General features: G+C 44.6%; 1 protein-coding gene across 2 annotated transcripts in view; it reads left to right on the top strand.

The window, feature by feature from the left end:
- The window catches only part of TUBGCP4 (tubulin gamma complex component 4), a 378,854-nt gene that overhangs the window by 329,606 nt on the left and 22,399 nt on the right, over positions 1-26,849 (top strand). The window contains exons 16-17 of one of the 2 annotated variants that reach the window (XM_086958209.1): positions 4,662-4,778; positions 22,808-22,944. In XM_086958209.1, coding sequence (XP_086814335.1) covers positions 4,662-4,778; positions 22,808-22,944 — 254 coding nt within the window. Of the gene's footprint in view, positions 1-4,661; positions 4,779-22,807; positions 22,949-26,849 lie in introns of those variants that run through there. The other variant, XM_086958210.1, reaches the window with a different exon arrangement.

Raw genomic sequence — 26,849 nt, 5'->3', positions numbered from 1 at the left:
GCCGTCACTTTTAAATTATATGCCACCATTCATAAGCTCCTTTTTACTCTGTAAAAGTGAACAAAAAAACACCCCGTTACTTCCGGTATGTATACTTATAAATGACGCTTTAAACATGCCAAGCAAAATACATTTATGCAGCACACTTACTTTCAGAAGCGTCTTGTTGCTTTAGTGTTTAATGGTGCTCGACTTGCAGAAAGGCTAAAGGACACCGTTCTTCTTGACAAGAAGTGAATAAAGAAAAAAACGCGATCAGTGTGTTTGTTCTTTCCCGCCTAATTGCGCTGTAAAAAGGAACGCTTTAAAATTCATCATGACACTTACTCGAAAGAAAGGCGTCTAGATCTTACTGCGGGTCATCCTTCATTCCAAGCGGTTTAGGAACCGGTCACCAGGTCAGGGGTAACTAAATCAAGGCAGCAACGGAAGTGAAAGCTGTATCTAAATCGGACGCTGGGAAATGTTGTTTTAATCCCAAAGGTATGGATATGCATAGCTCATAGCATGCCATATAAATTGTTTATAGTAGGCCTAGTTATTTAAAGGCCACAGATACTACCGGCAGGCAGTGTTCCACAGTGTAAATTTAAAACACCTCTTTGCGCCACCTCGTAGCGTTTGACTTACTTGCCCTGGCACATGTAGTGCACTTTACTAGGGACCTACTGGTAAACAAATATGCCAATCAGGTAGAACCAATCACAATATCAATGTATACAGGGAATACTTGCACTTTGGCACTGATCAGCAGTGACAAAGTGCCCAAAGCATCTAATCCAGCAAAACGAAATCCAGCACAGCATCAAAAACACAGGAGGTAGAGGTGAAAAGTCAGGGAAAACAACGCCAAGGATGCCAGGTCTAACAGTAGTGTTTGACTTGCAGGACCCTTATTTCCACATTCCCATCCTGCCGGCCCACAGCCGTTACCTGCTCTTCATAGCAGGCCAGGTGTCTTTTCAGTTTGTGGTGCTCTTGTTTTACCTTATCAGTGCCCCTCAGAAGTTCACAAAAATTATGGCGATGGTTGCAGTACACCTTCGGTGGTGGACCACCACGAGTAGCTGCTGTAGGTGGGTTTGTCGAAGTCAGTCGTAGACCACCTCTAGACGTTGGCAAACCTTCTAACATGATTACGGTTGACTATCAATATGCCAACCTCACACTTGACTCCTTCACAGGCGCTCCCTTTCATCTGAGCCATCCTCAATACAGTTTTGTGCCTTTTGCCTTGGGTAGAGAGCCTTGGACATTTGGGCTATGTTACAAATGTTTCAGCCTCTGTCCTGGGTTTCAGTGAAGAAGACCCCTCAGGCTACTGGGATTGTTGGCCTCTGGCATCCTGCTGGTGGAGCATGCCAGGTGGCACATGCTGGCTCTGCAGTGGGATCTGAAGCCCCAGTGGGTGCAGCACCAGGGGGTCCTGTCGCACACCATACAGGTTTCAGAGGCAACGGCAACAGATCTGCAGTGGTGGCTGCTCGACCACGATTTGGCCAGTAGCAGACTCTTCTCCTTAACCCACCCAGAGCTGACAAATGTGATAGCTGCATCACTGCTGGGCTGGGAAGGCCACCTGGAAGTGGTGGAGATCAGAAGACTCTGGTCACCAGCAGAAACACAACACCTACATCTGTCTGTCCAAGTTGAGGGTGATCCACCAGGCATTGAGGCCTCCCAGCCAACTGTCAAAGAGAGGCTGGTACAGGTTTTCAGAGACAACACCACCACCATGTGGAACTGCAACAAGCAGGGGAATGGCAACTACATATGGAGGTGATGTAGGGTATCTTCTAGCAGTAGGGAGAACCCTGGTTAGGTCTTTTTGCATCCACCAAAAACGTGCATTATCAACACTTGCTCACTGGCTTTCCCACGAAGGCTTTCTATGAGACACATTCCACCTAGAGTGGAGATTGGGGCTCCTATATGCCTTTCTGCACCAGCCTCTCCTGGTTCAAATTCTTAAAACTATCAGAACCGGCTAGGCTGAAGTCATCCAAGAGGCTCTGGATTGCGCAAAGAGATTAAGTGCCCTAAACCCTTGTGACCAATTATGTAAAATCATGTATTCCTCGTAAAATGTCTTGTTTTTTCTTTTCTTTTTGTTTTTTGGCTTTTTTATCTCCCTGTGTACTACGCTGCTACTGTTTCTCTGCCTCTTTTTGTTTTAAGTTTAATGAATAATTTGTGTTAATGAACTGTAATAAGTTGTTTTTTCTTTGACCCCACATGGATTAATAAAAAAATAAAATTAAAAAAAAACCCTTGGGCATGAGCATCTGTCCTCTGAGCAAGCATATTTTGTTGCAGCAGCAGGGCAGGGTCTTGCAACTGGGTGTGCCCAAATGCATGCTTGGGTATTGAACAGCGAATGTTTATTCCATTTGACCACCCTTCGGAGGTTGCTCATGTCATCTTGGCAGCTAGGTGCCCTTCCACAAAGTCAGAATATGCCGGCTGCTACGACAGGTTTCTGGCTTGGTGCGGCAACTGCCAGATGGACCAATTACGAGCCAAAGTGTTGCATGTTTTAATATTTTGTTGTAGCTTTGGCCCAGCGAAGCCGTTCACTGGGTACTGCTAAAGGTTATTTGTCAGCTCTTTTGTGTTTTTATGGTTACAGAATGAACCTTTGTTCTAATCCCCTCTTGTGATGAGGTTGCTTAAAGATTTACTATATAAGTTCTCCCAAAATCCATTTTTGATCCCACAGAGGGACTTGAATTTGGTTCTCTCTTTTCTAATGTGTGCCCACTACACCAGACCTGAAAATTGTATTTTTGGTTGTGTGAGTAAGCTGCAGGCCTTCTTGATCCAGCCACCTTACACCCCATTTTTTCGAGACAAGCTGGTGTCATACTTCCACCTTTTTGTCCCACTTCACCCCTCGAAACAGGAGAATCACAAGTGAGCCCTCACTTTCTACACTGATTGTTCCAGGTACCATAGAGTGGACGATCAACTCTTTGTGGCCTTCACAAGATCAAAGAAGGCGAAGACAGTGCAGAAAAGAACTATCTCTAGGTGGGTAGTCCTCCGTAATAAAATGTGCCTACAGTGACCTGAAACTTGGAAAATAATTGAAGTAGAAGGTTGTTGTGATGATCTGCAAATGCAAAAATATCTACTTTTGGGATCTCAAATCTTTAATAGATTTCATGGGACCAGAAGGAACCAGCCAAAATCTCTGAGATGTTAACAACCAACTTAAGCGATGTGCTTGTTGACCTCCTTCAGCAAGCAGATTTCCCACTTATTTTCTTGCCTTATCTGCTGTATATGACAAAACGCTTATGCCAGGCAGTGCACTGCTTATGCTACCAAAACTGCTTATGCACCGCTTATGCTAGCAAATGAGCAGGGTGGGCCGATGCACCGCTAATGGCTTGCTTCAGTGCAAACAGTCTAATACATGGGCCAGCGCACTACTATGAGCTGCTGCTATCAAGCGCAGTGTATTCACATTCTTGGCCCCCTGCACTGCACAAACCACTGTTGCTGCTCCGAGGGGGAGGCTTTAATTTATTGACTGACCAACTGCACAATTAGTTGCTTTCGAGTACATTCAACTTCTCACAGACACCTGTCCCCGCACCTCTAACCCATTTACATTGTAAAGAGCGGTGGAATCCTGCCGAAGTGAGGTCCACCTATAAAATCCTGTATACCAGGAGCCTGCCAGACAGTAGCAAATCTTGGACGTCCGGTAGAAAACATGCAGCCTGGTAGGAAAAACACAAAGTGGAAGGGACTTGATTGTTTTTTGTTTTGGTTAAAAATAAACAAATGGGGAGGATACATTCATGGCAACTACAGAGAGTCAAACAGACACGCTACAGGCCTGCTCCCCCGAACAGCAATGCCTGTCTACTCCTTGTGCCACAGCGAGTACGCGGCGGGTGTTTTCACTCCATTTGTAAATGGTGAAATGGATGAATGTTATGCAACTACTTATGGCACTGCACGTTTATACTGTATTATCTGTCACGGAATGTGGTGATGTTGGTTGTACGGGCATATGATAAATACCATTTTTAAAAAGACCAGGCTTCCAGGCTTGGGGGGAGTGACCATAGTGGTATGTGTGATGTCCCACTCACGTAGTTAGTAATGGGACAAGGAAGGGAATAAGTAGGTAATGGTCTCTTTGCAGCCTTCAGATAAGATTTTTTTTCTCACACCCACCAGTAGAGGTCAACCAGGGTTCACAAATCGCACTGTAACTAAGGCGAAGAAAGCGGTCCTCATTTGGTGTTTGCCAGTACAACCAGCTGGGATCTGTATTCCACTGGGGCGAAGTGCTTGTGACAGTCCAAGATTCTGTGCTCAAAATGAGTGATTGCTATGGAAAACTGTATTAGTTCACTGATTTCCGCAGGTTTTCACCTCTGTCTGCGCACTTTTTCCAACACATTATGGCTGATTTTTCCTGCTGAAATATGCACAGAGAAAACAACTCCTGACTGCAGTGTTCCTGCACAGCTCATAATCTTAATTCAGGAGTAAAGTCATGTTTACAACCCAAAAGGAATTGCAATAAAAGCAACAACATTGTCTGGATTATAAAAAAGTATACTATTGATTTAAGAAATGGTACAACTTCTCACAAGAATAACTGACACATTTGCTTTCTCACTTGCCTGCGATTCGTGTAGGTGTTCCACTGTCTGAATGAAATTCTGGAGTTGTGTCACAGATTCTGCTCATTCATCAGTCAAAACCTGGGCCCTTTGAATATTCAAGGAGTGGAGCAGCTGGAGGCCCTTGGAAAGGTGGGTGTCTTAGACTAAATCATACATTATGAGTGTTATGCTAGCAGCTATACAGTTGGTAACAGTTCTTAGAAAATCCAAACATACAGTCCATCTAGGTTTCTTGCAATTCAGCATTTGCTATACTTGTACCACTGTGGTTATAAAAGTCATAAGGTTTCCAGTAACAAACCCAGTTCTAGTGATGTGCTCTAAAGCGCAGAGGCTGACCAATGGGAATGAGATTCTGTTTTGTCTTCTGCTCTATCGAAAACAGAACGGTTTTGGTTTCATGCTTGCACCTTAATTGGGGATTTCACCAAAGTATGGGAAAAGTGGTCGGGGAGCTTAGGATCTGACACGGAGGCAGACAAATTGAAGACAGTACTACAACATACACCACAAGTCTCTCATACTGCAAGGTTTAAGCACCTTAACGTTTTGTCCTAAAAGATTACACAATATGTGCCTGGGGGTGCCTCCCACTGCACAGGTATGATTCCAAGGCCGACTTCATGCATGTGACATGGCAAAGCACAATTATATAATCTTACTGGAAAAGATTGTATCGGTATTAAAAATAATTGCTTCTGAAAATGTACAGAAAGGATCCCAGACTTGTTTCTGCTTGCATTGATGCCCAAATCGGTCAAAAACGAATTATTTCATAGGTTTATTGACCTAGCAATAGTCCTTGTTGTAGAGAACGGGCTTTTGTTGCAGTTAACCCCCTACACTTTGTGCCACTTTTTTAACTATTAGATGCTGATTTTTTAGTCTGACCGTGCACTGAGGCCTAATACCACCTAGACCTCCGTGTCAGGGCTCCTTCCCTAAAACAAGATGTTGTTTAATTGGGCTCCAATTGGTAAAGGGCTTTAGCCCCCTTGTAGGTCCCTAGTAAATGGCACTCCAGGTACCTAGGGCAGATGTACTAAAGAAGGCCCCTAAGGGCTGCAGCATATCCTATGCCACCTTAAGGGACCTATATACAAATTCCACACAGACTGCCATTGCAGGCTGTGTGACATGGCGCAAACCATGGGGGAAAAGATAATACAACACACTCGTGTGTCATGCCAAAGTTACTGCTTCTAATATGTATAAGTCACCACTACAGCATACCTGTGAGTACAAAGGTATGGTGCGTAATATTTCATGTGAGGACATATCTACATGAGCAGGTGTGCCCCTGTGATGTCTAGTTTTGTTACTAGATATTGCAAGTGAGCAAAAAGCCAATTTAAGGTTTGTAGTGGGCACTGGTCAAAACGAGTTCCCCAACTACATAATTGACAGCCCTACTAAGTACCACGCATTAGGCGTTAGACTAAACCATTTCAGTGAGGTGATCTGCATCATGGAACTGAAATGCAGTGTCACATATTATAATAACTCCTCCGCAGCTGTCACCTGGAGCGCTGCCATAGTAATACACTATACAAGCTGCAGTGGTAGCACACACTGGGCGCTGATCCCGGCAGGCATAAGGGCCCTGGCTGAACTCCGCTTGCTTAGTTCCACAATGTAACAATTTGCACCCAGGTCAGGAAATATTTAACTGCTTTACTGAATATTTTATCTTAATGTATTGTTATTTTATTGTGTGTATAGTATTTCGCTCCCCATTAGGCTTGAACTGGGCCCAGGTCATGAAGAGATGACCGGTTGCTATGGAACGTGGCTAGGGCTCGGCTAAGTTATTTGTTGGAATTTTGGTTACAGCATACCTGCCAACTCATATGGTGCCACCGTGTGACACACAATATCGTCTCCCATCACACGGTCTCCCGGTGAGGAGCCGATGTCACACAGTGCCAGGGAAAACAAGCTGAAAATATCTGTAGATAGTGGTTCTCAGCTTGTTTTTCAATACATTTTTAAATGCAGATGCCCATTAACGGGTGTGAAAACACCCCAGGACATTGACACCGACTTCAGCAAGCTTTTCTTTTTTTTTTTGGAGTATGGGGATTGGGATCTGGGTGGGGTTCAAAAGTGCCTCGTAAGTATCTGCATGTCTAGGGACTTCAGGGACAGGGAGACCCACTTTGTGACTGGCTGAGCTGTCCTACTTGCCCCTCTTCAGAAAAACAAAGACCAAGATGTGAGTCTGTGACTTCCGCCACCCAACTCCTCTAAGCACCTATGTACTGATGCTCCAGAGCCCAAGTCTAAGGGATGTGACGGTGCCAATGGGGTCCCCAGACCCACAAGAACTAAGCCCATTCTAGGGTTTGACCAGCATGGACTTCCAGTTGCCGCCTGCAACCAACCAACCGCAAGAGACTCCACCACTGAATCAGACACCACTGCACCCGAGCCCCACAGCCCGAGGAGAAGTGGACCAAGGATATCCCTGTGTGCTCAAGGATCTCAAGAGTCAAACCCCCCCTGCGAGTTCCCCCGGAATGGTTTCTCAGTCCCTGTTGCAGCCTCTTTTGTTACCGGACTATTATCCATTAAAGTGAATGGGACACCTAACACTGTGACACACCTCTGCACCTGGATGCCCCAGAGCTTCCCAACGTGACCTGTTGGTGTGGCCTTGGACCTGGCCTCATACTTACCCTAAGTCCTGAAGAACAGTCCTGTAAGTCTTTGTCAAGTGTCCGAATTTAATACATATTTATTATCCCCAGAGGATCCCCAACGGCGAATTCTAGTCAGGGGAGCCCCCAGAGACAGGGCCCAGGAACCGTCCCAGGGCTGGAACCCGAGGAGTCTAACCCCTAAGCTTGTCGAGGCGAATAGAGCTAATTAAGAGAAGGGAAAGTAAACATGAGATTACACAGCCGGCCTATGACTAGCAAGGGAGAGTGACTACTGGCGGATGCAATGTTTCTAAATGGCCTGCAGTGCGGGAGAGGGAAGAGGGGAGTAGGAAGGGGATTTCAAACATGAATAGCCAATCCGGAGACACATGTAATATACGAAAGATGAATGTATTAGAGAAGATGGCCATGCAAATGATAAGCTCAGTAATGTAAGAGGGTGTATGTAAATCAACATGCATTGTACAAAAGGAAATAAAATATGTTTACAAAAAAACAAAAACATTCTCCAGAGGATAACATTGCCGAACCAGAAAATGCAGTGTCCATTTCTGAATACGGTAAAAATTCATAACTCAAAAAGTACTTTCTCTATTCCGATGATCTTTATATCTTACTGCCTTTGTATGTGTGATAAATGCTTAGCCGTACCCTCTTATATGCCTTAGTGCTTGCCCACACTACAACAAAAGAGAGCATTTGGGTTGTGATTTAAGCATCTGTAGTTCCTCTGGTGTTTGCCTGGAAACTTTACACAGTGTACCTCATTTTAGTCCACTATATAAAGAGCCAGCTTCCTATACTTGTCAGGCAATTAATTTCTATGGCTTGGAAGGCAGTGGATGAATTTGGAGAGCAAGTTGTTGAACACAGAGAAAACCAAATGGTGGAACATCAAGAGGATATGAGTCATGGTACGCAAAATTGCAGGCATTTGTAGAAGAGACTTCAGACCACTGCACACTGGGGACATCAAACCTGGGTCATAACACTAATACTTAACAACATACTTGATATGCGCCAAGAAGCATTATTGGTGTTGGACTAGCATGCAGATACAAGACACTATCTGCATTGTATGGCTGGCATATAGAACATATAGAGCAGCTGATCACTGACAGTTATGCAGTTTACACAATAATAAAACATAAATGCTGAGATATGTCATAAAGCTCTGCGATCCCACGGCTTATTGTTGCTGTTGTTTAAAGGTTATACTGGGTCGTTAGTGATGCTTCTGTTTCCACAATGTGGGTTTTGATAGGTTTGACAAATGATGTATGGCATGCAATCTTTATATATCATTTTACATGACATGCAACAACTTACTATGTTGAAAACATGCATATAATTATAATTTGCTTTTACTTGTCAAATACCTCAATAGAAACACATATCTTTTGTAGAACAAATTGCTAGTTCCTTAGCCCCCATATCTGAGGTTGCCTCTTCAGCTGCCTATGACTTTATAAACTTTCTTTCATCGTATGGTCCATGCATCCATTATTCTTCATTTGAAGAAATCATTTTAATTTACATTACTCTTCTGTCTGTCTACTTAAGCCCCTGCTCAACAACTAGCAACCTCGCATCTCGTTTCATCTGTCAGACCCAGCCGTTTAAATCTTTCTAGTTTATCCTCTTGCCCAGTTGGGTTATCTCCCACCCTGAGATTTTTGTCATGTGATGGCCCAATAACTATTTGTTTCTTTTTATGATGATGTAGGGTGGCCAGACATTCCGGTTTTCCCAGGACGGTCCCCGTTTTTGTAGAAGTGTCCCGATGTCCTGGCACTTTTCTCCAATTTAATGAAATGTCCTGGTTTTTGAACAGTGCCCGGGGTAAACATAGAAATGTCCCGGTTTTTTATTAGTGTTTCAGTTGAGCATGCGCGAACATGCCCTCTTTGCACTTCTTAAGGTGTAACGTCACTTAGGTGAGCTTTGTAGCAGGAAGGAAAAACTTGGATACAGTTTTTTATTTTATTTTTTTCTTTCCTTTTTTTTCTTTTTTAAAAAAATGTGTTCTTCTTTTTTTTATATCCTCATTCGCGTGCATGGCTCCAATCTATCAAAACAAAACTGCCACAGAGCAGAAAAGCAGGCAGTGCCACTGTACTGTCTCAGTGTCAGCTGGCAGGGATAGCGTAGGGAGGATGGCGACCAAATCCCAACAGTAACTGCTGGCGAGCCAGAAATCTCTGACATGTGGGCTATTTTGTTGATCGATAGTGCCGGACCCACCGGGGCCCCAAAAGCACCGCTACATGCTGCAGCAGAACCAGAAGGTGAACCATGTCTGCGTAATCATAGGACCTGGGGGAAAAAAACCAATCCAGCTGATACCAAAAGGCTCTCTTTTCCCGATTCCCTCCCCTTGCCAGATTGGGTTTTGAGATTTGGAGGATAGAGGAACGCCATTCAAACATAGTAGGCGGCAAAGCATCCTTCCAATGTCTGCAAATTTCCCTGCGAGCCGCCAGAATGGAATAAAACACCAGGTTCGAGGCTGCGCTACGGGATTTCCCACTCGGACCGAAGATGACAAGGCCCAGATCTATGGAGATGGGAAAATCCAATATCGAGGACAGTGTGTTGCTTATGGAGTCCCAGAAGGAGGTAATTTGTGGGCATTCGAAAAACATATGTATATCGGACGCCGCCTCCAAACCACATCTTGCACAAGAGACCGGACCTGTCAGGGAAAATTTAGACCGCCTCTGCGGGGAATAGTAGGCCCTATGCATTGTGAATAAATGGTTCCTTCGGAGCCAGGCGGGTTTGACCAAGTCCCACAACACCCTACAGAAGTTGTCCAGAGTTCTTCCACATCTTTTCCTGGCATCAACTCACCCCACAATAACATTGGAAGACAAAATTTGCCATCTAGTTCCTCTAAGATCATGTTGTACCAAAGCGAGATCTCCTTCTTTAAAGGGGGTTTATCTACCAGACACGCCTCTAATTCACTTTCTCCCCCTATAGGCAAGCTGCTGTTCCGCGTTGACTGTATATGAAGTGCCTGAGCCCAATTTGAGATTTGTAAATATTTAAATCTTGAAAATCTCGGCCCAACTTTGTTGACCAAGTAGTTCCATGGAAATAAAGATCTTTCGATAAACAAGTCGCCCCAAGATGCAATTCCAGCCTCTTTGAGTGGTAATACTAATGCATCTCTCGTCCAGGCTGGGGGCGCAGGTAAATCCCATATTGGAGCTCTACTAGAGTGATAACCTAGTTTAATCGAGAGCCTCACTCTGTACCAGGTATTAGCCATCCCCTGTAGTGCCTTCAGCTTTATTTATTTTTTTAATTTAGGGTCTCCAAATTTAAACAAAAAACTACCCTGCCCAACTCCCTCGCAGCTCAGCAAGGTGGAAAACATAAGGCCCACGCCTGTCTCCGTAGGTGTTTTCAAAAGCATTCGTGCGTGTGATAACTGAAATGCCCACGCATAAGCCTGGAGATCAGGGCCCGCCAACCCACCCTTCTCCCTACGTCGCCTTATCTTTTTCCAAGCAATTCTTGGATTCTTGTTATTCCAAATAAATGAGGAAATCTCGCTCTGCAGCTTTGAAATTATATTCGGGACAAAAAACAACGGAATTGAATTAAATAAAAAGGAAACCTTTGGCAGTATAGACATTTTAACAAGGATACAGTTTTTGTCAGTATGCGTCATAGTTACATGACTTTTTTTTCTTCTCCAAAATAAAACAAAGAAAGAATAGCTAGCAACCTACCAGAGAGATGCTTAAGCAAAAGTGTTCCGTCAGCGAGGAGATGCAAAGATCTTTCACCTTTCTGAGCAAGTTCGGGAACAGTAATGCCAATGTGTTATGCAAGATCTGCAAATCTACATTCCCCATTAGCCATTGTGGAAAGTCTAATATAAAGGAGCACATACATACAACACAAGTTGTGGGTCGAATCTTCAAGCAGCAACAGCAACATTACCACTTTTTTGAGTAAGGCAACCCCTCTACATGCTGAACTCAGTAGGGCTGCTGCTGAAGGAACATTAGCATATCATCTTGCTAAACATAACCACAGTTTTTGGTCAATGGACTGTACATCAGCATTGATTCGGAAACTGTATGAAGAAAAGTTTTGCTTTGCTCACACCAAGACTGAAGCCTTGATTACAAAAGTACTGGCTCCTCTCGCAATGATTGACCTTAATTCTGACTTGAGTAGCATTGCTTGTATATCTGTGTCTATTGATGATTCCAATAGGAAAGACGTTAAATTGATACCAATTGTGATTAGGTATTTCAAGTATTTTGAGGGTGTTAAGGTGAAAACTTTAGAGTTTACCTCTGTTCCTTGTGCAACATCTGCAATACTCTTTGAACAACTGTATGCCCTTCAAAAGTGTAATTTGCTTGAAAAAGTAGTTGGGTTTTGTGCAGATAATACTAATACAAACTTTGGCGGAAAGGTTAGAGCCGGAAAGAACAATGTTTTCTGCAAACTTAAGGAAGCTATTCCTCATAATATAATAAAGTACTTGGGGCAAGTTGTGCAGCACACATTGTCCTTAATGCAGTGCAAACCGCTGCTGATGGGCTGCCAATGGACATAGAATCTTTTGTGTTAAAATTGTACAGATATTTCCACATTTACACTGTCTGAACTGAACAACTGAAAGAATTGTGTGAGGTTGTTGATATAGATTATGAACGACTCCTAAGTACAACACTCGCTGGGTGCTAAAACTGTTCCTAGCCCTACGTTCGTATTTGTTGTCTCATACAAAACCCCCAACAGCAATTGTCATGTTTTTCGAAAACCCTCTTGCTGAAATCTGGCTCTGGTTTTTGCGCAACCAACTGGCTCTTTTTAGTGACACAATAAAAGAGATGAAAAACCAGCATGCAAATGCTATAGATATTGCAAGACAAATTACACAATTAATAGGAAAATTGAAGGAAAGGAGGGATGCCTGCTTCATGGGCCTTAGGGTGAAGTAGCTTCTTAAATCCCTCAAAGAACAAAGACTCTCACCAGAAACAAAATCTAGAACTCTGTATGTGCTTTCTACAATAGCAGTATTGATTACTTGATGGGGGGCATTTTTTTCTTACTTGAACTCTTTTTCCTGGATCCTTCTTGATGCTGTTCCTGTATGGGATAATGTTAAAATGTCTCTGTTATTTGTACAATCTGTATCAAGCACATTTGAGATGAATGAACAGGAGCTTTTTGATTAAATCACCTGTGTACGAAAATACACAGCAGATAGACTCACCACATGGATTGACCAGAAGAAGACTGCAGAGGAACGATGGGTGGAAATATTCACCCATTTCCAAACTCATAATGTTACATTTTAGAACATTGGCCTGATGGTCCAGTTTGCATTATGTCTGTCAGGAACTGATGCTCCAGTGGAAATAATTTCTTCCATCATGAATAACCGAGCACAAACTCTTCAATTTTGCGATTGTCTTTATTTTGACAGTTAAGTCATGATATATATATATATATATTTATATATATGTATATATATATATATACTTATTTAATAAGAAAACATACTTGGAATTTCAAAACAAGGGTGGTCACCAACTATAGCAAATGTTGAGGCAAAGTCTGTTTAAATTGAATTAATGTTTACAGCCAATAAAAGACCTCTGATTTGTCTTCTGTAATGCTTCATTTCGGTCTGTGCAGGGAGCTGCCATTGTAGTCCCTTGTCTATGTCTAAAACAGCTGTCAAGTACTCCTACTTTTATGTTGATAATGACTGCAAACCGTAGTCCTACTTCTATATCTATGACATGTCCCCATTTTTTATTTTGAGAATCTGATCACCCTCGAATGATGTGGGTTGTGTGACAGTTCTCATTATACATGTATGACCGCATCTGGGTACATCATCCCCTTGTTTTGGTTTTCTCACTAAATATTTGCATCTGGCAAGAAACCCAAAGATAATTGGCTGTCTGGAAGCCAAAAGTGGATGTTGTATTTTGTTTTATGTTCAGTTCAACCAAAATCAAAACTATCTTCAACCTTCTCTTCAGCACCAAAGCACTGGACACACATCCTGGCGATACAATATCTCAGTTTAGAAGTAATGCTGAAAAATAGAATTAATTCTTTATTTTATATTCTGTTAAATAGGCTTCCACTGTACTTGGAAAGCATCCAAACATGATGATCTTTTAGTTTTTTTATCAATTCCCCCAGAAACCGAAATCCCACATTTCCAGTCATCCACTACATACATAATTCTACTATTTTTTCTCCTTCTATCCTGTCATCGCTTCAAGTCTTAAGAAGGTGGTTTTCCTGATAGCAATATTGTGTGGGGCAGAACATGGAGAACTGCTTTCTGGGCGGACAACAAACCCCAGGAGACCCTTGGACCCGAGGAGGCTGGGATTTAATGGTGAGCACTCTTAGGCACTGTGTCCTCTCGCAGAAGCGTGGCACAATGTCGAGAACTGGTTTGCGGAGGGACACCAACCCCCAGGAGACACCTGGCACTATCCAGCGAGCATTCTTAAGCTCTGTGTGCTCCTGTGGGTGCGCCAGACGAAGACCAGGCTCATCTTCGCCCATTATCGACCACAAGCAGCTGGCAGATGCAATATGTTAAGCGTTTGCGTAAAACAACCACCACCGCCGCCGTCGTCATTGTCGTTCCAGTTGCAGCCGTCTGCTGCTCAGTGAAGTAGGGTTCCGGTCACCATGTGCCCTCCTCCTTTTGCCAGAAAAGTAGGGCCCGTTGATCTCCACGGAGCAAAATCTCTGTCAACTGGCTTCTCCTCACAGGGTTAGACTCCCCTCAAGCGCGTTGCTGGAACCAGAGCGAAGTCTCCCTTCCGTTGACTTCTTTTTGTTTGTCAATCACCTGGCAGTGGCAGCACACGGGCTCTCATCGATACCACAGGAGCCCCGCCCACCACAAGGCAGGCTCACTTTCTGCTTTTCGGCCATCAGCCACACCCTCAACCAGGCCACAGCTGCCTGGCTTACTGGCCAGACATGTTTCTCAGAGCAAAGTCTCTGCTGCTCCTGCGGCCCCTTCTCTCCTGCCACGAACAGGTAAATCACAAGCGCTGGAAGGCAAGAGCCCCCTCCTAGTGCTCCCAGGACAATAGACCAAAAAGATGCCCACCACGCGCTCCTGGTACACAAGCACAGTGCTAGGGGCACAGTGGTGGGCAAGGAGCAACAAGCATTGTCATAGCCAATAGGTCTCGTCTTTGGGACCTTATAAGTGTTTAGTTATACAGCACAATATCCTTGGTGCAACAACATCAAGTGTTGCATGACGAAACACTTACAAGGTCCCAAAGGCGAGACCTATTGGCTCTGCCAATGCTTGTTTTGAGTGAGTGACACGTGCAGTTATGCCACTGTGAGTTAGAAATGCTGCGAGTGCTTTTACAGGAGTCCCTGTGACATTTTGCCTCTTCAAAATGTATCTTGGGTCTGGTGTAATACTTCTAGCCCCTATTACCCCTGCCCTCCAGTGACACTTTACCTGTCATGGGTGGGAGTGGACGTGGTGGTGGTGGACGTGGTGGTGGTGGACGTGGTGGTGGTGGACGTGGTGGTGGTGGACGTGGTGGTGGTGGGGGTGGACGTGGTGGGGGTGGACGTGGTGGTGGAGGACGTGGTGGTGGAGTACTTGGTGTTGGTGGACTTGGGGGTGGTGGACATGGTGGTGGTGGTGGACATGGTGTTGGTGGACGTGGTGGGGGTGGTGGACCCTTTAGTGGTGGACGTGGTGGTGGTGGACTTGGTGGTGGTGGGCGTGGTGGTAGTGTGGACTTGGTGGTGGATATGGGGGTGGTGGTGGACGGGGTGGTGGACGTGGTGGTGGATGACGTGATGGACATGGTGGTGGACGTGGTGGTGGTGGTAGACATGGTGGTGATGGACCTTGTGTTGGTGGACATGGTGGGAGTGGTGGACGTGGTGGTGGATGACGTGATGGACATGGTGGTGGATGTGGTGGTGGTGGTGGATGTGGTGGTGGTGGTGGACGTGGTGGTGGTGGACCTGGTGGTGGTGGACCTGGTGGTGGTGGACATGGTGGTGGTGGGAACATGGTGGTGGTGGGAACATGGTGGTGGTGGACATGGTGATGGATGTGGACGAGCCCTGGTAATTGCTCTGTGGTTGGCTCTATGGTATCTTTCCACCATAAATGGAAGCAATTGTGAATGACTGGCAACAGCCTCTTAGAGGGTGAATAAAGTGTCCATGCATTTGGAGAAGTTCAGTTCTACGATTGCATATTTACCTGGAGTAACAAATGTAACTGCAGATTTTGTTTTACCTATGAAGGAGTCCGAATATGGTGATGAATTGAAGGAGGGTTAGTGTACAACTGTAAACTTGAAGTTTATGCAAATTTGAGGTGCACTCTTTCTTAATATCAGTACAGATTGGCAGTCGGAGTGTATATTTATTGAGTATGTGAAGATTTAAGAGCCTAGTAATAAGTTGAGGAAAGAGGTAGTTTTGCAAACAGTATGTGGGAGACCATTAGAACACCATTGTCTGAAACAGAAGACTGTTGTTTTGGAGAGACATTTGTACATTGGAAAGGAGATCACGTGATATGTATTAGTGGTCAGATGTGTTCAAATGGAATAATCTGGAAAAACCTACTTTAACCCCTAACTTGCCAGTTCAACTATAACTCACTGACACCAGTCAAACACGTTAGCAGTATCCGATAAGTGATTACTGGTGTAAGTCTAATGGGGTGGTGAGAGTTAAACCTGCAGAACTTAGGCCTCCACTTAAAAATGTACAACTCCCATGCCCTAATTAAAAAATCAAGCCTTCTATGAAAGTTTTTAAAAATGTGAAGAAGCTAAAGGAAGCTCCGAACCCAAGAGTGCTGCTTTAAAGTATGGCAGCATTTAGATTTTCCATACTCTCTCATGTCTGCACAGCATAATTGTGCTTTTCTTAGACACACAACGGCAGATTTGTCTCTCCCTACACCACATTGTGCCTGTAACATTCACTGCATCTGCAAAAATTACTAGGAGCATAAAAATGTAAATGTCACAAAAAAGCACCCTCTCTTGGGAGCCAAAGTGCTGCCTAACCTCATTTTATTTTTACATCAGTTTCTGAAAAGGCCCACTTTTAGGTAGAGGCGGAACTTAAAATCGCCACTGCACTTTCCAAGCCCCTGCAGATGAGGTGGGGGTTAAACAAGGCACCCAGGCATAGCAGCATTTACCCCACACTCTCTTCCATATTATTTGAATTCTTTGGCTGTGAGAAGCCCAATTACTGCCAGGGAGAACGCCCTGGTGTGATAACAGTGCCTGAATAGACAGCATTGTGTGGTTTTTGGCGTGACTCTCTGTTTTTGGGCTTGCATGGTCTCAATGCTGATTGTAATTACATATGTGAGTGTGAAACTACATTTGCTATGTATTTATCTAGCCTTGACACGTATATGGTTTAAAGATTTATTAATCAGAATAAATGTATCACCATTGATGTACTCTCAAAACACAAGCCTTGACACTTCTGTGGCACAAGGAAGCAAATACTGTGGCGATTAATAAAGGGCCTTAATTCAGTGAAAGGTGCAACCAAAGGGACATGTTTTAATCAATGTTTATCTAATACTGCTCTCATCAAAAGTAAGTAAAACTCAGTTCGGTGTTCGGAACGACTATTAAACGTGGAAATAATCTGCATTGAAATTCACTGCATCCAAACTTCTCTCATACATATTCATTGTATATGCACTCACAATCTGGCTGGATTCGGTGGTTCAAAAAGCCCGGCCTATTGTCACCCATTTCTTTTCTTCACTTTAAATGCAGATTTGTTCAGATTCACAGGTTTGGTTGGATCACAGGCGGATTTAAACTGACACACAAACACAATGACGTTTGTAAAATCAGAGCTAATGATCCCACAAAAGTGTTAAACTTTGACAATATTACACAATCCGAGCTAAAGTTGTGGAGGGTCGGAGGCAGCACGACACAAATGTATGCAAATAGTAAGCACGATGGGAAAAAAATACGGTTCCCTTGACCTTTGCATAGATAGTCGGATGTGAGCTTTGCATAGATAGTTGGATGTGAGCTTTGCATAGATAGGATTCTGCAAATGCTCCTTAATTTTCTGTTCCGCAAAAAATGCGGTTTAAGAGCTTTGAATGGTTTCGTTATTAACGTGCACAAATCTTTCTACTCATGAAAAAGGGTCACACATTAAATCCCTAAAACTAGAGTTCTGTATGAATAAAAAAACCTTCTCCCTGGTGTGTATTGCACACGCTTGTTTTGCCTTGAAAGGCTTTCAGATTGTGTAGAGCGCAAAATGACACTGACATTAAATCAACAAGCGCTGATTCAGCTTTGGACCCTAGCCTATTTTTAGAACAACCTGGCCCACGTGCAGAGGAGCCCGGTTGATCCAACAAATGTGGTGCAACACTCGCGGCTTATTACCTCTAAAGGTTTTGAGCCACTCTTCTCCTTGACTAAGATGGACTGACTCTCTGACCCGGGACATAGCAATTGTAAGCCAGATGCTCCCTCACCCATTGTCACCCAACAGAGTGTAGTAGGATCCCCGAACGGAACATCAAATAACAGGAGAGCCCCCTTGCCCAGGTCCACACTGGATTGCACTAGTGGTATCCAATCTCTAAACATAGTCAATGCTGGGCACCATAGTCTTAGCGTGCTCAGCTGAAATGTTGCAAGGGGTTAATGCTAAGATAGAATCTCAGCTTGGTTGGACTTGGTTTAGCATTTTGCCATTGTCTTGTTGCAGGAAACCTGGGCTACGGTGATTGTCTTTTATGTGTATAGGCATTTATATAGCGCACTACTAACCCGTAGGGTCCCACGGCGCTTCGACCGCTGCGAAACCCTTCCTGGCTTCCCTGAGAGATGGTCTCTTAATGGGTATCTCCAGGGTGAGACCAGGCATCCCCGGCGGTCTGGTGGGGCCGTTAGTGAAGATGAGGCAAGCTAATGCCCAGAGTTGCCGAGTGTGGTCGCTGATCAGAGTGGGCACCGAGGCGAGAGAATTATCGAGTCCGCTGACCCTGGTCCAGAAACCTGCCGCGCCGGGAATCGAACCCTGGTCCCGGGCCGTCCTCTGCTCTCGGGTCTGCCGCCTCTAACCAGTGAGCCACACTACTTCACTATTTATAATAGCTTTGTAAGTTTTGCTCAACATGCCCTCCAGTCACCCTCAGGGTTGGCTAGTGCTGGCCTACTAGCATTGTTCAAGCTTACTCTAGGATGCTCTGTAACTCGTATCGAACAAGGGAGTAGACTTATCCAGGCCTTTTATCTAAAATGGGCACCAAATGTTGGTTTTTTTGTTGTGAACTTTTATAATGATGAGTTCTGTCTTAAGGTTAATAAGAACTTTACTGCTCTTTTGTCCTGGTCAATAATTACTCCCAGGGAGAAGTACCCAAGCTGGCTCTAAATTGTCACATTGCCCTGGAGGACTGGTTGAACAATTTTCAGCATGCATATGACTTGAAGGATGACGCTGATAGTGGGCCTGTCCCTACTCAATCCAATTTTCACATTGATATCTGCTTCTGTTTGGACTAGGTTATTACAGTATGGCTATGTCATATCATGTTATCCTGGAAACCCTTATCCAGTAATTACCACCAGCAGTATTTATAATCACCACTTGGGTAACTTATTGGGTAGCGTCATCATTGGGTTCCCCCCAACTCTTGATTTTTGATATTACAGATATCAAGCATAGTCCAACTAATAAAGCCCCTGGCCCAGAATAGTGTCCCAGAATGGTGTCCCGATTGACCTGTACACGAACAATACTAACCCCTACACCTCTTTGTTTACAAACTTTTTCAACTCATTTTATGAGGTTGGGCTCCCAAAGTCATGGAGGTCCCACTTTTTAAAAAAGGGAACAGACACGGCTTGGCCTGTTACCCGCCCATTTCTCTTTTAAACTGTTCAGTTAAGATCGCGGGACGCATTATTTTAGATAGAATCGAACTTTGGATCTGCGAAAATAACTTCTTGTTGGTGGTGTAGTTAGCTTTTTGGAAGGCTTGGGCACCATTGAACAATGTATTACCCTACACCTCATAATCAGTAAGCACATGCAGCTTAAGAGCAGTGCCATCCATCTCGCATTTATTGATCTGTCTTGCGCATTCAATAGCGTTAACAGATCCAAACTGTGTGACCTTATGGCAGCTAGCGGAGGAGACATAATCAGTACAGTTTCTGAGAGTGCTGCACCTAAATCTTCATGTCAGGGTGAGATATGGGAGTAATGTGGAATACCCTGACTCTTAGCCTACAGCGAGGGGTTCGGCAGGGGGGGGGGGGGTGTTGGTACCAATCCTTTTCCTACTCTATATTAATAAGCTAGAGTCCGTTCTGGTAGAGCTAGGTACAGACGTGCCACAAAAAAAAGAATAAAATAGTGCTGGTGCTCTTCTACACAGGTGAAGCTGTTTTGTTAGCCAGAACCTGCAGCAGGCCTGAGGCTCTCATTTATGGTTTTGTTTGCTTTATGGAGAGCCTTAACCTGGAATCTCATATATCCAAAACGTTCGTAATGGTTTGTGGCCCTAAGAACGCGAAGACTTGCGCACTCTGCATTAAGGCCAAGCTCATTAAGAGAGTGCACTCTTTTCTCTATTTAGGAGTCACTTTCAATAAACACCTTAGGTGGACCCCCATATATGGCAAATAGGTTCTCCAGTTTTTCACAGTTTACTGGATGGATCTTTAAAGTCTCGACTTGCATAGGGAATAAGCCGCTCTGCATGCTTATAGAGAGCTATAAACATAGATCTGTCACTGTCCTAACCTATGACGCTGGGTTCTGGGGTTGTTCCAATACGGGCAATTTGGAGTTGGAAAAAAAGTGGGTGCTCCACAAGCTATTAGGGGTTTCCCCCAAGAGTAACAACTTGAGTGCACGAGTAGCTTGGTCTAGATTATGTTGAAGACTGTATACAACTAGCTCCCCTCTCAGTTTTTTTTAGCAGAGATTGAGGATTGCCTGGCTGTGCTATGGGTCCCTCACTGTCATGAGTACAGTATACACCGAATAACTTCTCCAGCCTTGGAAGCCCTAGCCTCTTTACTGACCTAATCCCCATTAATGAGGATAAGAGGTGGGTAAAGGAAACATTTCTGTTGAGACAGGACAGGGAGGTGGCTTTGCCCACTACAAATTCCTTTAGGAAATATGTGGCGATCCAAACGTGTCCTGGGGTCGAACCATATGTAGAGTAGGAGAGATCACTTCTTACCAGATTTTGCCTAGGTTCCTTTAGATGGAAACTGTGTTTTCCTTTTGGGCAGTATGATGTTTCCACCATCTGTCGTTGCCCTTGTGATGAATCATCTGACCAAACCCCATTGCGATATCTGTTTTTCTGTAGGTATGATAGAGATTTGTCTAGGGGCTTGCTTATCCCTGCAGTTTGAAAGTAAAGATTAAAACTGCGTTTTTGTACTTAGTCATTGTTTTCTCAAGAAATATGTTTTAGAATGGGTCTATTTTTAAAATAAGTATATTATGTCTTTTGATTATTGTGGTTGTAGTGCTAGAGGCACGCATGGCTAAATCACGCATGCCTCGAGCAGGCTGCCTGATGCACGAATACCCCTTAACCATGTATTCCTTTACCACGAATGCCTTTATCACACAATTTTGTGGTAAAGACATGAATGGTAAAGGGGTATGCGTGGCTAAGGTCGCTACCACCCTCCCCCGCCCTAGGCTACAAACCCCCTACCCCCCCCCCCCCGCCTTGAGGTCCAAATACCCCAATCCCCTCCCACCTCCAAGATGGCAAGGTAAACTCGGGAACCACAGCCCCAATCCACACACCCAATACATTGTTGTAATCCTCAGGGTGTGCAGATGGATATAGGCTATAGAAAATTTAAAAAAAAGGTAAATTTAAAAATATAACTTAAAAAAAAAAAAGTAGTGCCCTGAAAGTAGCGCCGGCCGCGACACTGACGGCCACGACGTAGCGCTGGCCGCAACGTACGTGATGACGAGGAGGAGCGGCGGTGAAGTGAGGAGCTCGGGGAGGAGCAGCGGCTCAGGTAAGACTCTGGGACACGGGACGGGGGAGGGAGCCGGTGCGGGAGGTTGGCCCGGAACAACTGCGGTAAGGCTCAGGTTCTGGGGGCAGCATTTCAGGCTTGCGAGGAGGAGCGGAGGTGAAGTGAGGAGCTCGGGGAGGAGTGGCGGCTCAGGTAAGGCTCTGGGACACGGGACGGGAGGGAGCCGGTGCGGGAGGTTGGCCCGGAACAACTGCGGTAAGGCTCACGGTCTGGGGGCAGCATTTCAGGCTTGCGTGTACTCCCGCCCCGTTCCCCGCCCGCCACGACATTGTCCAGGACACAGACAATGTCGTGGCGGGCGGGGGCCGGGGCGGGAGTGCACGCAAGCCTGAAATGCTGCCGCCAGCCCCCTTCTGCCCTGGGCAACGCTGGGGCGGGCTGCTAGTATATATATATATTAATAAAACCATTGTTCATACGATCTAGTGGAGGTGGGGTATCTGTAAGTCATACTAAACGGTAATTAGTGCTTACTGGAAAGACTCGGTGAAACCTTCCTTACGGCCAACAAGGCTATGAATCTAATTAGCCTTATGCATGTATTCCCTCCTCCTTCACGGTGCCCTGAGGCTCTAATGTGGTTCTCACAAGGTTCCTGCACAAGTCTTTTGAGTCAGGTGCATCTTGCAACTTGAAATTACTGTCAAGGAATATAGGCTTTCCTAATGGCCATTACAATGTCCAAGCACATTAGCAAACTTCACGCCCTTTGCACCCTGGAGCTATTCATGGTGTTTCAGAGACAGGACCCACCCACTCTTCCTTCATCTCAATAAGACACTTGGTGTACTATCTAGATGAAGACATTGTTTTTCTGACTTTTCTGCATCCCAGTTTCTCCTCGGTGAGTTGATTGTCCAAAACTTAGTCATGAAGCGATCACATCCGTTTTTACCCTACATTTTGTGACCTTTGGGTACACTGGCACTAGCTGAGCAGCTAATGCCATCATTGCCAGATTGAAAACCACAGTGCATCACCATTGTTACACAGTGAATGGAGCCCAACCGTACCACAAGAGCTAAAGTGGCACAGTAGCATTCTCCAGAATGGTTATGTGGGCTTCTCCACTGGATTCTGTCATTACAGTTTTCTTGAAGCTTCATCCTGGAGCAGTGTAAAGTTTGACCTGGCCTTAAGCTGGCTGATGCTGCTATTGTTTAACTTCTTCCTTTTCTCAACTGCTGTGGATACAATTCACGAGTTAAGAATAGGAAAGAACAAAGGTGTAAAGCAGGTCAAAGTTAACTTTATTAGGACTCCCCGCTATCAGCAATATTTATGCATGCTAATCTACAGTAATGTATATACATTCAAATGAGCTGTTCTGAGGGGTGCATTTATGAAAGATGATTCATTTATTAATTCTTCCACTTCTTGTGTCTTGCAGGCCTTCGACAATCATTCTTCTTTGCTCTTCAGAATTCTTTCCAGTGTCCGCAACCACCAGATAAACCCAGACCTGGCACAGCTGCTACTACGATTGGATTATAACAAATTCTACCAAAGTGGGGGTACACTGGGAAGGTAGAAACACTGCTTTGTAACTCTTCCATTGATATCTGGATAGTACGCCTTTGGAACTTAGCCATGATTACTTTCGTAAAAGGCGTAGTTACATGCAAAAAAAAACGAATCCATCGCACCATCGTATTTTTAATGGACTTTTTTTGCTAAATATTGTTGTGGACCAGAGGAGGAGAGGAAAAGATTACGTTCTTTCAGGACCATGTGTTCAAATGGATGACGTGTTCCTTGTTTTGGTTTATTTTATCTTTGAAATGGAACCACTGACATTTTTTGCACCATAGAGAGTCATAATGGTGTAGAATAACCAAGTCCATATGTAGAGCCATCCATCCTGATCTCTAGGCTTTTCAGAATTTTACAGCCCAATTGGCATAAGAATATCCGAGGACGTTGATAGGAGGCTGGCCGGCGGCGTTGAGGGGTGACACTATTTTCTTCAGCAGCACCATTACCAAACCTACATAATTTCTAATTTCCTGTTTATACTGTGCAGTATTTTTTTATAAACACTACCCAGCAATACCAAACAAATTTGAACGCGGGAACTCGGATGAGCCCAAAGAGGCAGTGCGATCTAAGCATGTTCTGAACTATTGATTTTTCCAAGTAAGGTGCCGACCTTGACTGAAGGCAGTAATGGTTTAGAAATGTGTGGAGAAGACCCTATGAGTACCCTTCAGATCTCCTGCAGAGGCATCCTAGTTAAATGGCCGAGGTTGCAGCTCTGCCCCTTGTAGAATGTACAAGAATTCCCTTTGCTGCAGTCTTATTTGCTGGGTCATAGCACCTCCTACTGGGTGTCACTAGCCATCTGGATATATTGTATTTTGTAATAACCAGCCCCTTGGAAGCTCTACTTATGGTTAGCACATCCTTTAGTCTAGTGTATGGGCTCTCTCATCTACCTCAGGTGCGTTAGTGGAGGAAATATAGGCTGAATGGTCAAATATTTAACATCACAACTGTTCAAAGGTTCAAAAGACAAGGGCTCAACACTAATAGGTCCCATTGAGCAGTAATGAAAAGTGATATCTAAAGGTTACTTACATTTAGACTTCCCATATGTGTTGTGCATTTTGCTTGTTAATACATTATAATCTGATACTAAATCCAGTAGGTGCCTCAGGTTCACCCTGAACTGCAAACATTCTCTCCAATCAGGGCTAGCAATGACTGTCTGTAATGGACACCTTCCAAGTATCCGCAATTTGATTTTTGTATCCCCTGAAAAAAACTGAAAAGGTGCCACATGCACCTTTATGAAGTTTATCAGTCACTCTGTAATGCATATCCATCATCTGTGTTGTACAAGGTTTTAGTCCTAGGATAGAAAAAGCTCTTTGCAACAATGTAAAATATGACGCATAATGTAAATGTATGTATCTTGTAAATGTATGTGTCTTGTAAAGCGCACTGCTGCCCTGAGGCATCGTGGCGCTGTAGAACGCGGGGAAACCCGTCTTGGCTATCCCTGTGAGATGGTCCCTACTGGGTATCTCCAAGGTGAAACCAGGCATCCCCGGCGAATGTGGGGGGCTGTTGTAGAGATGAGGCAAGCTAATGCCCAGAGTTGCCGAGTGTGATCCCTGGTTAGAGTAGGCACCGAGGCGAGAATTATCGAGTCCGCTGACCCTGGTCCACGACCCTGCCGCGTCGGGAATTGAACCCTGGTCCCGAGCCGTTCTCTGCTTCCGGGTCTGCCGCCTCTAACCAGTGAGACACACCAATCCTCAGACTGTGCATGTGGCCACACTCCAAACAGCATTGGTGAAGTATCAAAACCACTGGCATCCTGTAAATTGTCAGCAGCATTCTGTTCACCAGCACCCTCCTGCTCAGCATAGTCTGTGTAACCATACCCAAATCACCATATGAAACTGGCTGTCTAAATGAGTGGTGTCTGCAATACCCCTGGCAACGAATAAACTGTATTTGGACTCAGTCCTTGTCCTGGGCACCCCGGAGAGCACCCTGGACATTGGAAACCACATTGCAGGTACCAATAGATGACATCTGGGAATCATCAGCAGCATACATGGCACCCTGGGTGCCACTGTTTAGAAAAGCAGCAGCACTGGCACACACTTTGACTCCAGAAACTAGAAAAGGATTCCTTAAATTCGTTAATCAAGTTACTTACCTTCGGTAACACTCTTTCTGGTAGAGACTATCTGCAGATTCCTCACCTTTTGAATAATCCCCAGGTGTCAGACTGGATCTGGAAACTTTTACTGTAGTACCTGTGCACGCCGATAGGTATAGCCGTGCAGTTCTGCACTGTTGCTGTTCTGCTCCGGAAATGACGTGCAGGGCCAATTCTGAACAATATAGTCAGTTCTTTCAAGGTTATTTGCACCCTCCAACGCAGGACCCAACTGCAAATTAAACCAGTATGCAGATTGCTTAACTTGGAATCTTATTAATGGATAGAGGCCAGTTCACAGAATGGGGAGGATGGGAGGGTTGGTGAGGAATCTGCAGTTAGCTAGAGTCTGTAGCAGAAAGAGCTTTCCCAAAGGTGACTTGTTCTTCTGATAGAGACTTCTAACTGCACATTCCTCACCTTTTGAACAGATGCCAGAGCAGTATACCTATTAGTAGGTGGTTGCAGTGAATTGTCTCGAACCAAAATGTCCAGTAGGACTAAGTGGGCAAAATGCGCTCTAGGCAAACCTGGCTGCCAGACAGTAGTGCTTTGTGAATGTATGGAGGGAAGCCCACATTGCAGCCTGGCAGATGTCTAGAACAAGAAACTCTTCATGACAATGCAGTGTTGACAGCTTTTGGCCTTAGAGAATGAGTTTGCAGTCCATCCAGAGGCTACTTTTTTACCACTGCGTATCAGATCTTGATATAGCGTACGATCCAGCAGGAGATGGTCCTTTTATTCATTTTTTATGTTTGAATATTTTTATTAATGCATTTTAGATATTAGGTTACATGAATTCGACACATAGGATAAAATATCACAGCAATCAGACTAGTACTTTTATCATTCGTTCTACACATTTCTCATGCCCGAGCAAAGGGAAATGAAATATGACAAAAGAATCCAGTAATTTACGCAAGGATTACTAAAAACAACAACAATGTAGCACATTGGACGCCAGTACCATATTCTCCCTGCATGGTAAGGAAATAAAATTAGACATATTTCACCGAAACCATACAGTGCAGGTGCCAGGCAAGGCTTATACTACCCAGCAGGCATGCCTACAGCTAGGCAGTGCTGGCCCAGGTCTGTCAACAGGTTATTATTCCTGGCAGAGGATGCACCAGAGCATGTGTGATTTGGACATTGGGCGCCTTTCCATGTGTCAAGGCGTGATTATCCCGTCATTATGCCCCCGTTCATGTTATTGTGTCATCTGTTCAGCATCCAATTAACGCACACTCACTACTGGGAACCTCAGTGTATCAGCATCGTGTAAACCTTGCTGGTGGACTTTGGACGAATCCCAGAGGGAGCCATAACTGAGGCAATGTTAAATATCCCATTCTGAGGATAATAAACCCAAACCTATACTTAAGAAATCAGGAACCGAACAATATACAAAGCAGAACAGATCAAAAATCAAATGTGTGTGTGTGTAGAGTGCGCGTGCTTCCGTCCGTAGTGTGAATTGGCAAATGCAACGGCGGCCGCAGAGGGGGGGTGGGAGGCGGTGGTGGGGGGGAGGGGGAATCGCTGTCTGCGCGGCAACAGTCAGTATCGCGCGGATGTGACCATTTGTCCAAACGGAAATGATAACTATTTCCTTTAAAGGGCGCAAGCTTTGGAGCGTCATCAAGGTAGTCCCCCTGTCTGTGTCATCCCAGGACTGGGGAAGAAGGGGAAGTATGTCTAAATAATGCCTCTCTACACACACACACACTGTGGAAAGCAGCCAAGAAGTCATCCC

This window comes from Lissotriton vulgaris, chromosome 2_1 (assembly GCF_964263255.1).
Source record: "Lissotriton vulgaris chromosome 2_1, aLisVul1.2, whole genome shotgun sequence".
Classification (NCBI taxonomy): domain Eukaryota; kingdom Metazoa; phylum Chordata; class Amphibia; order Caudata; family Salamandridae; genus Lissotriton; species Lissotriton vulgaris.
The sequence above is the reverse complement of the archived record's forward strand: the minus strand, read 5'-3'. Positions and strand labels throughout refer to the sequence as shown.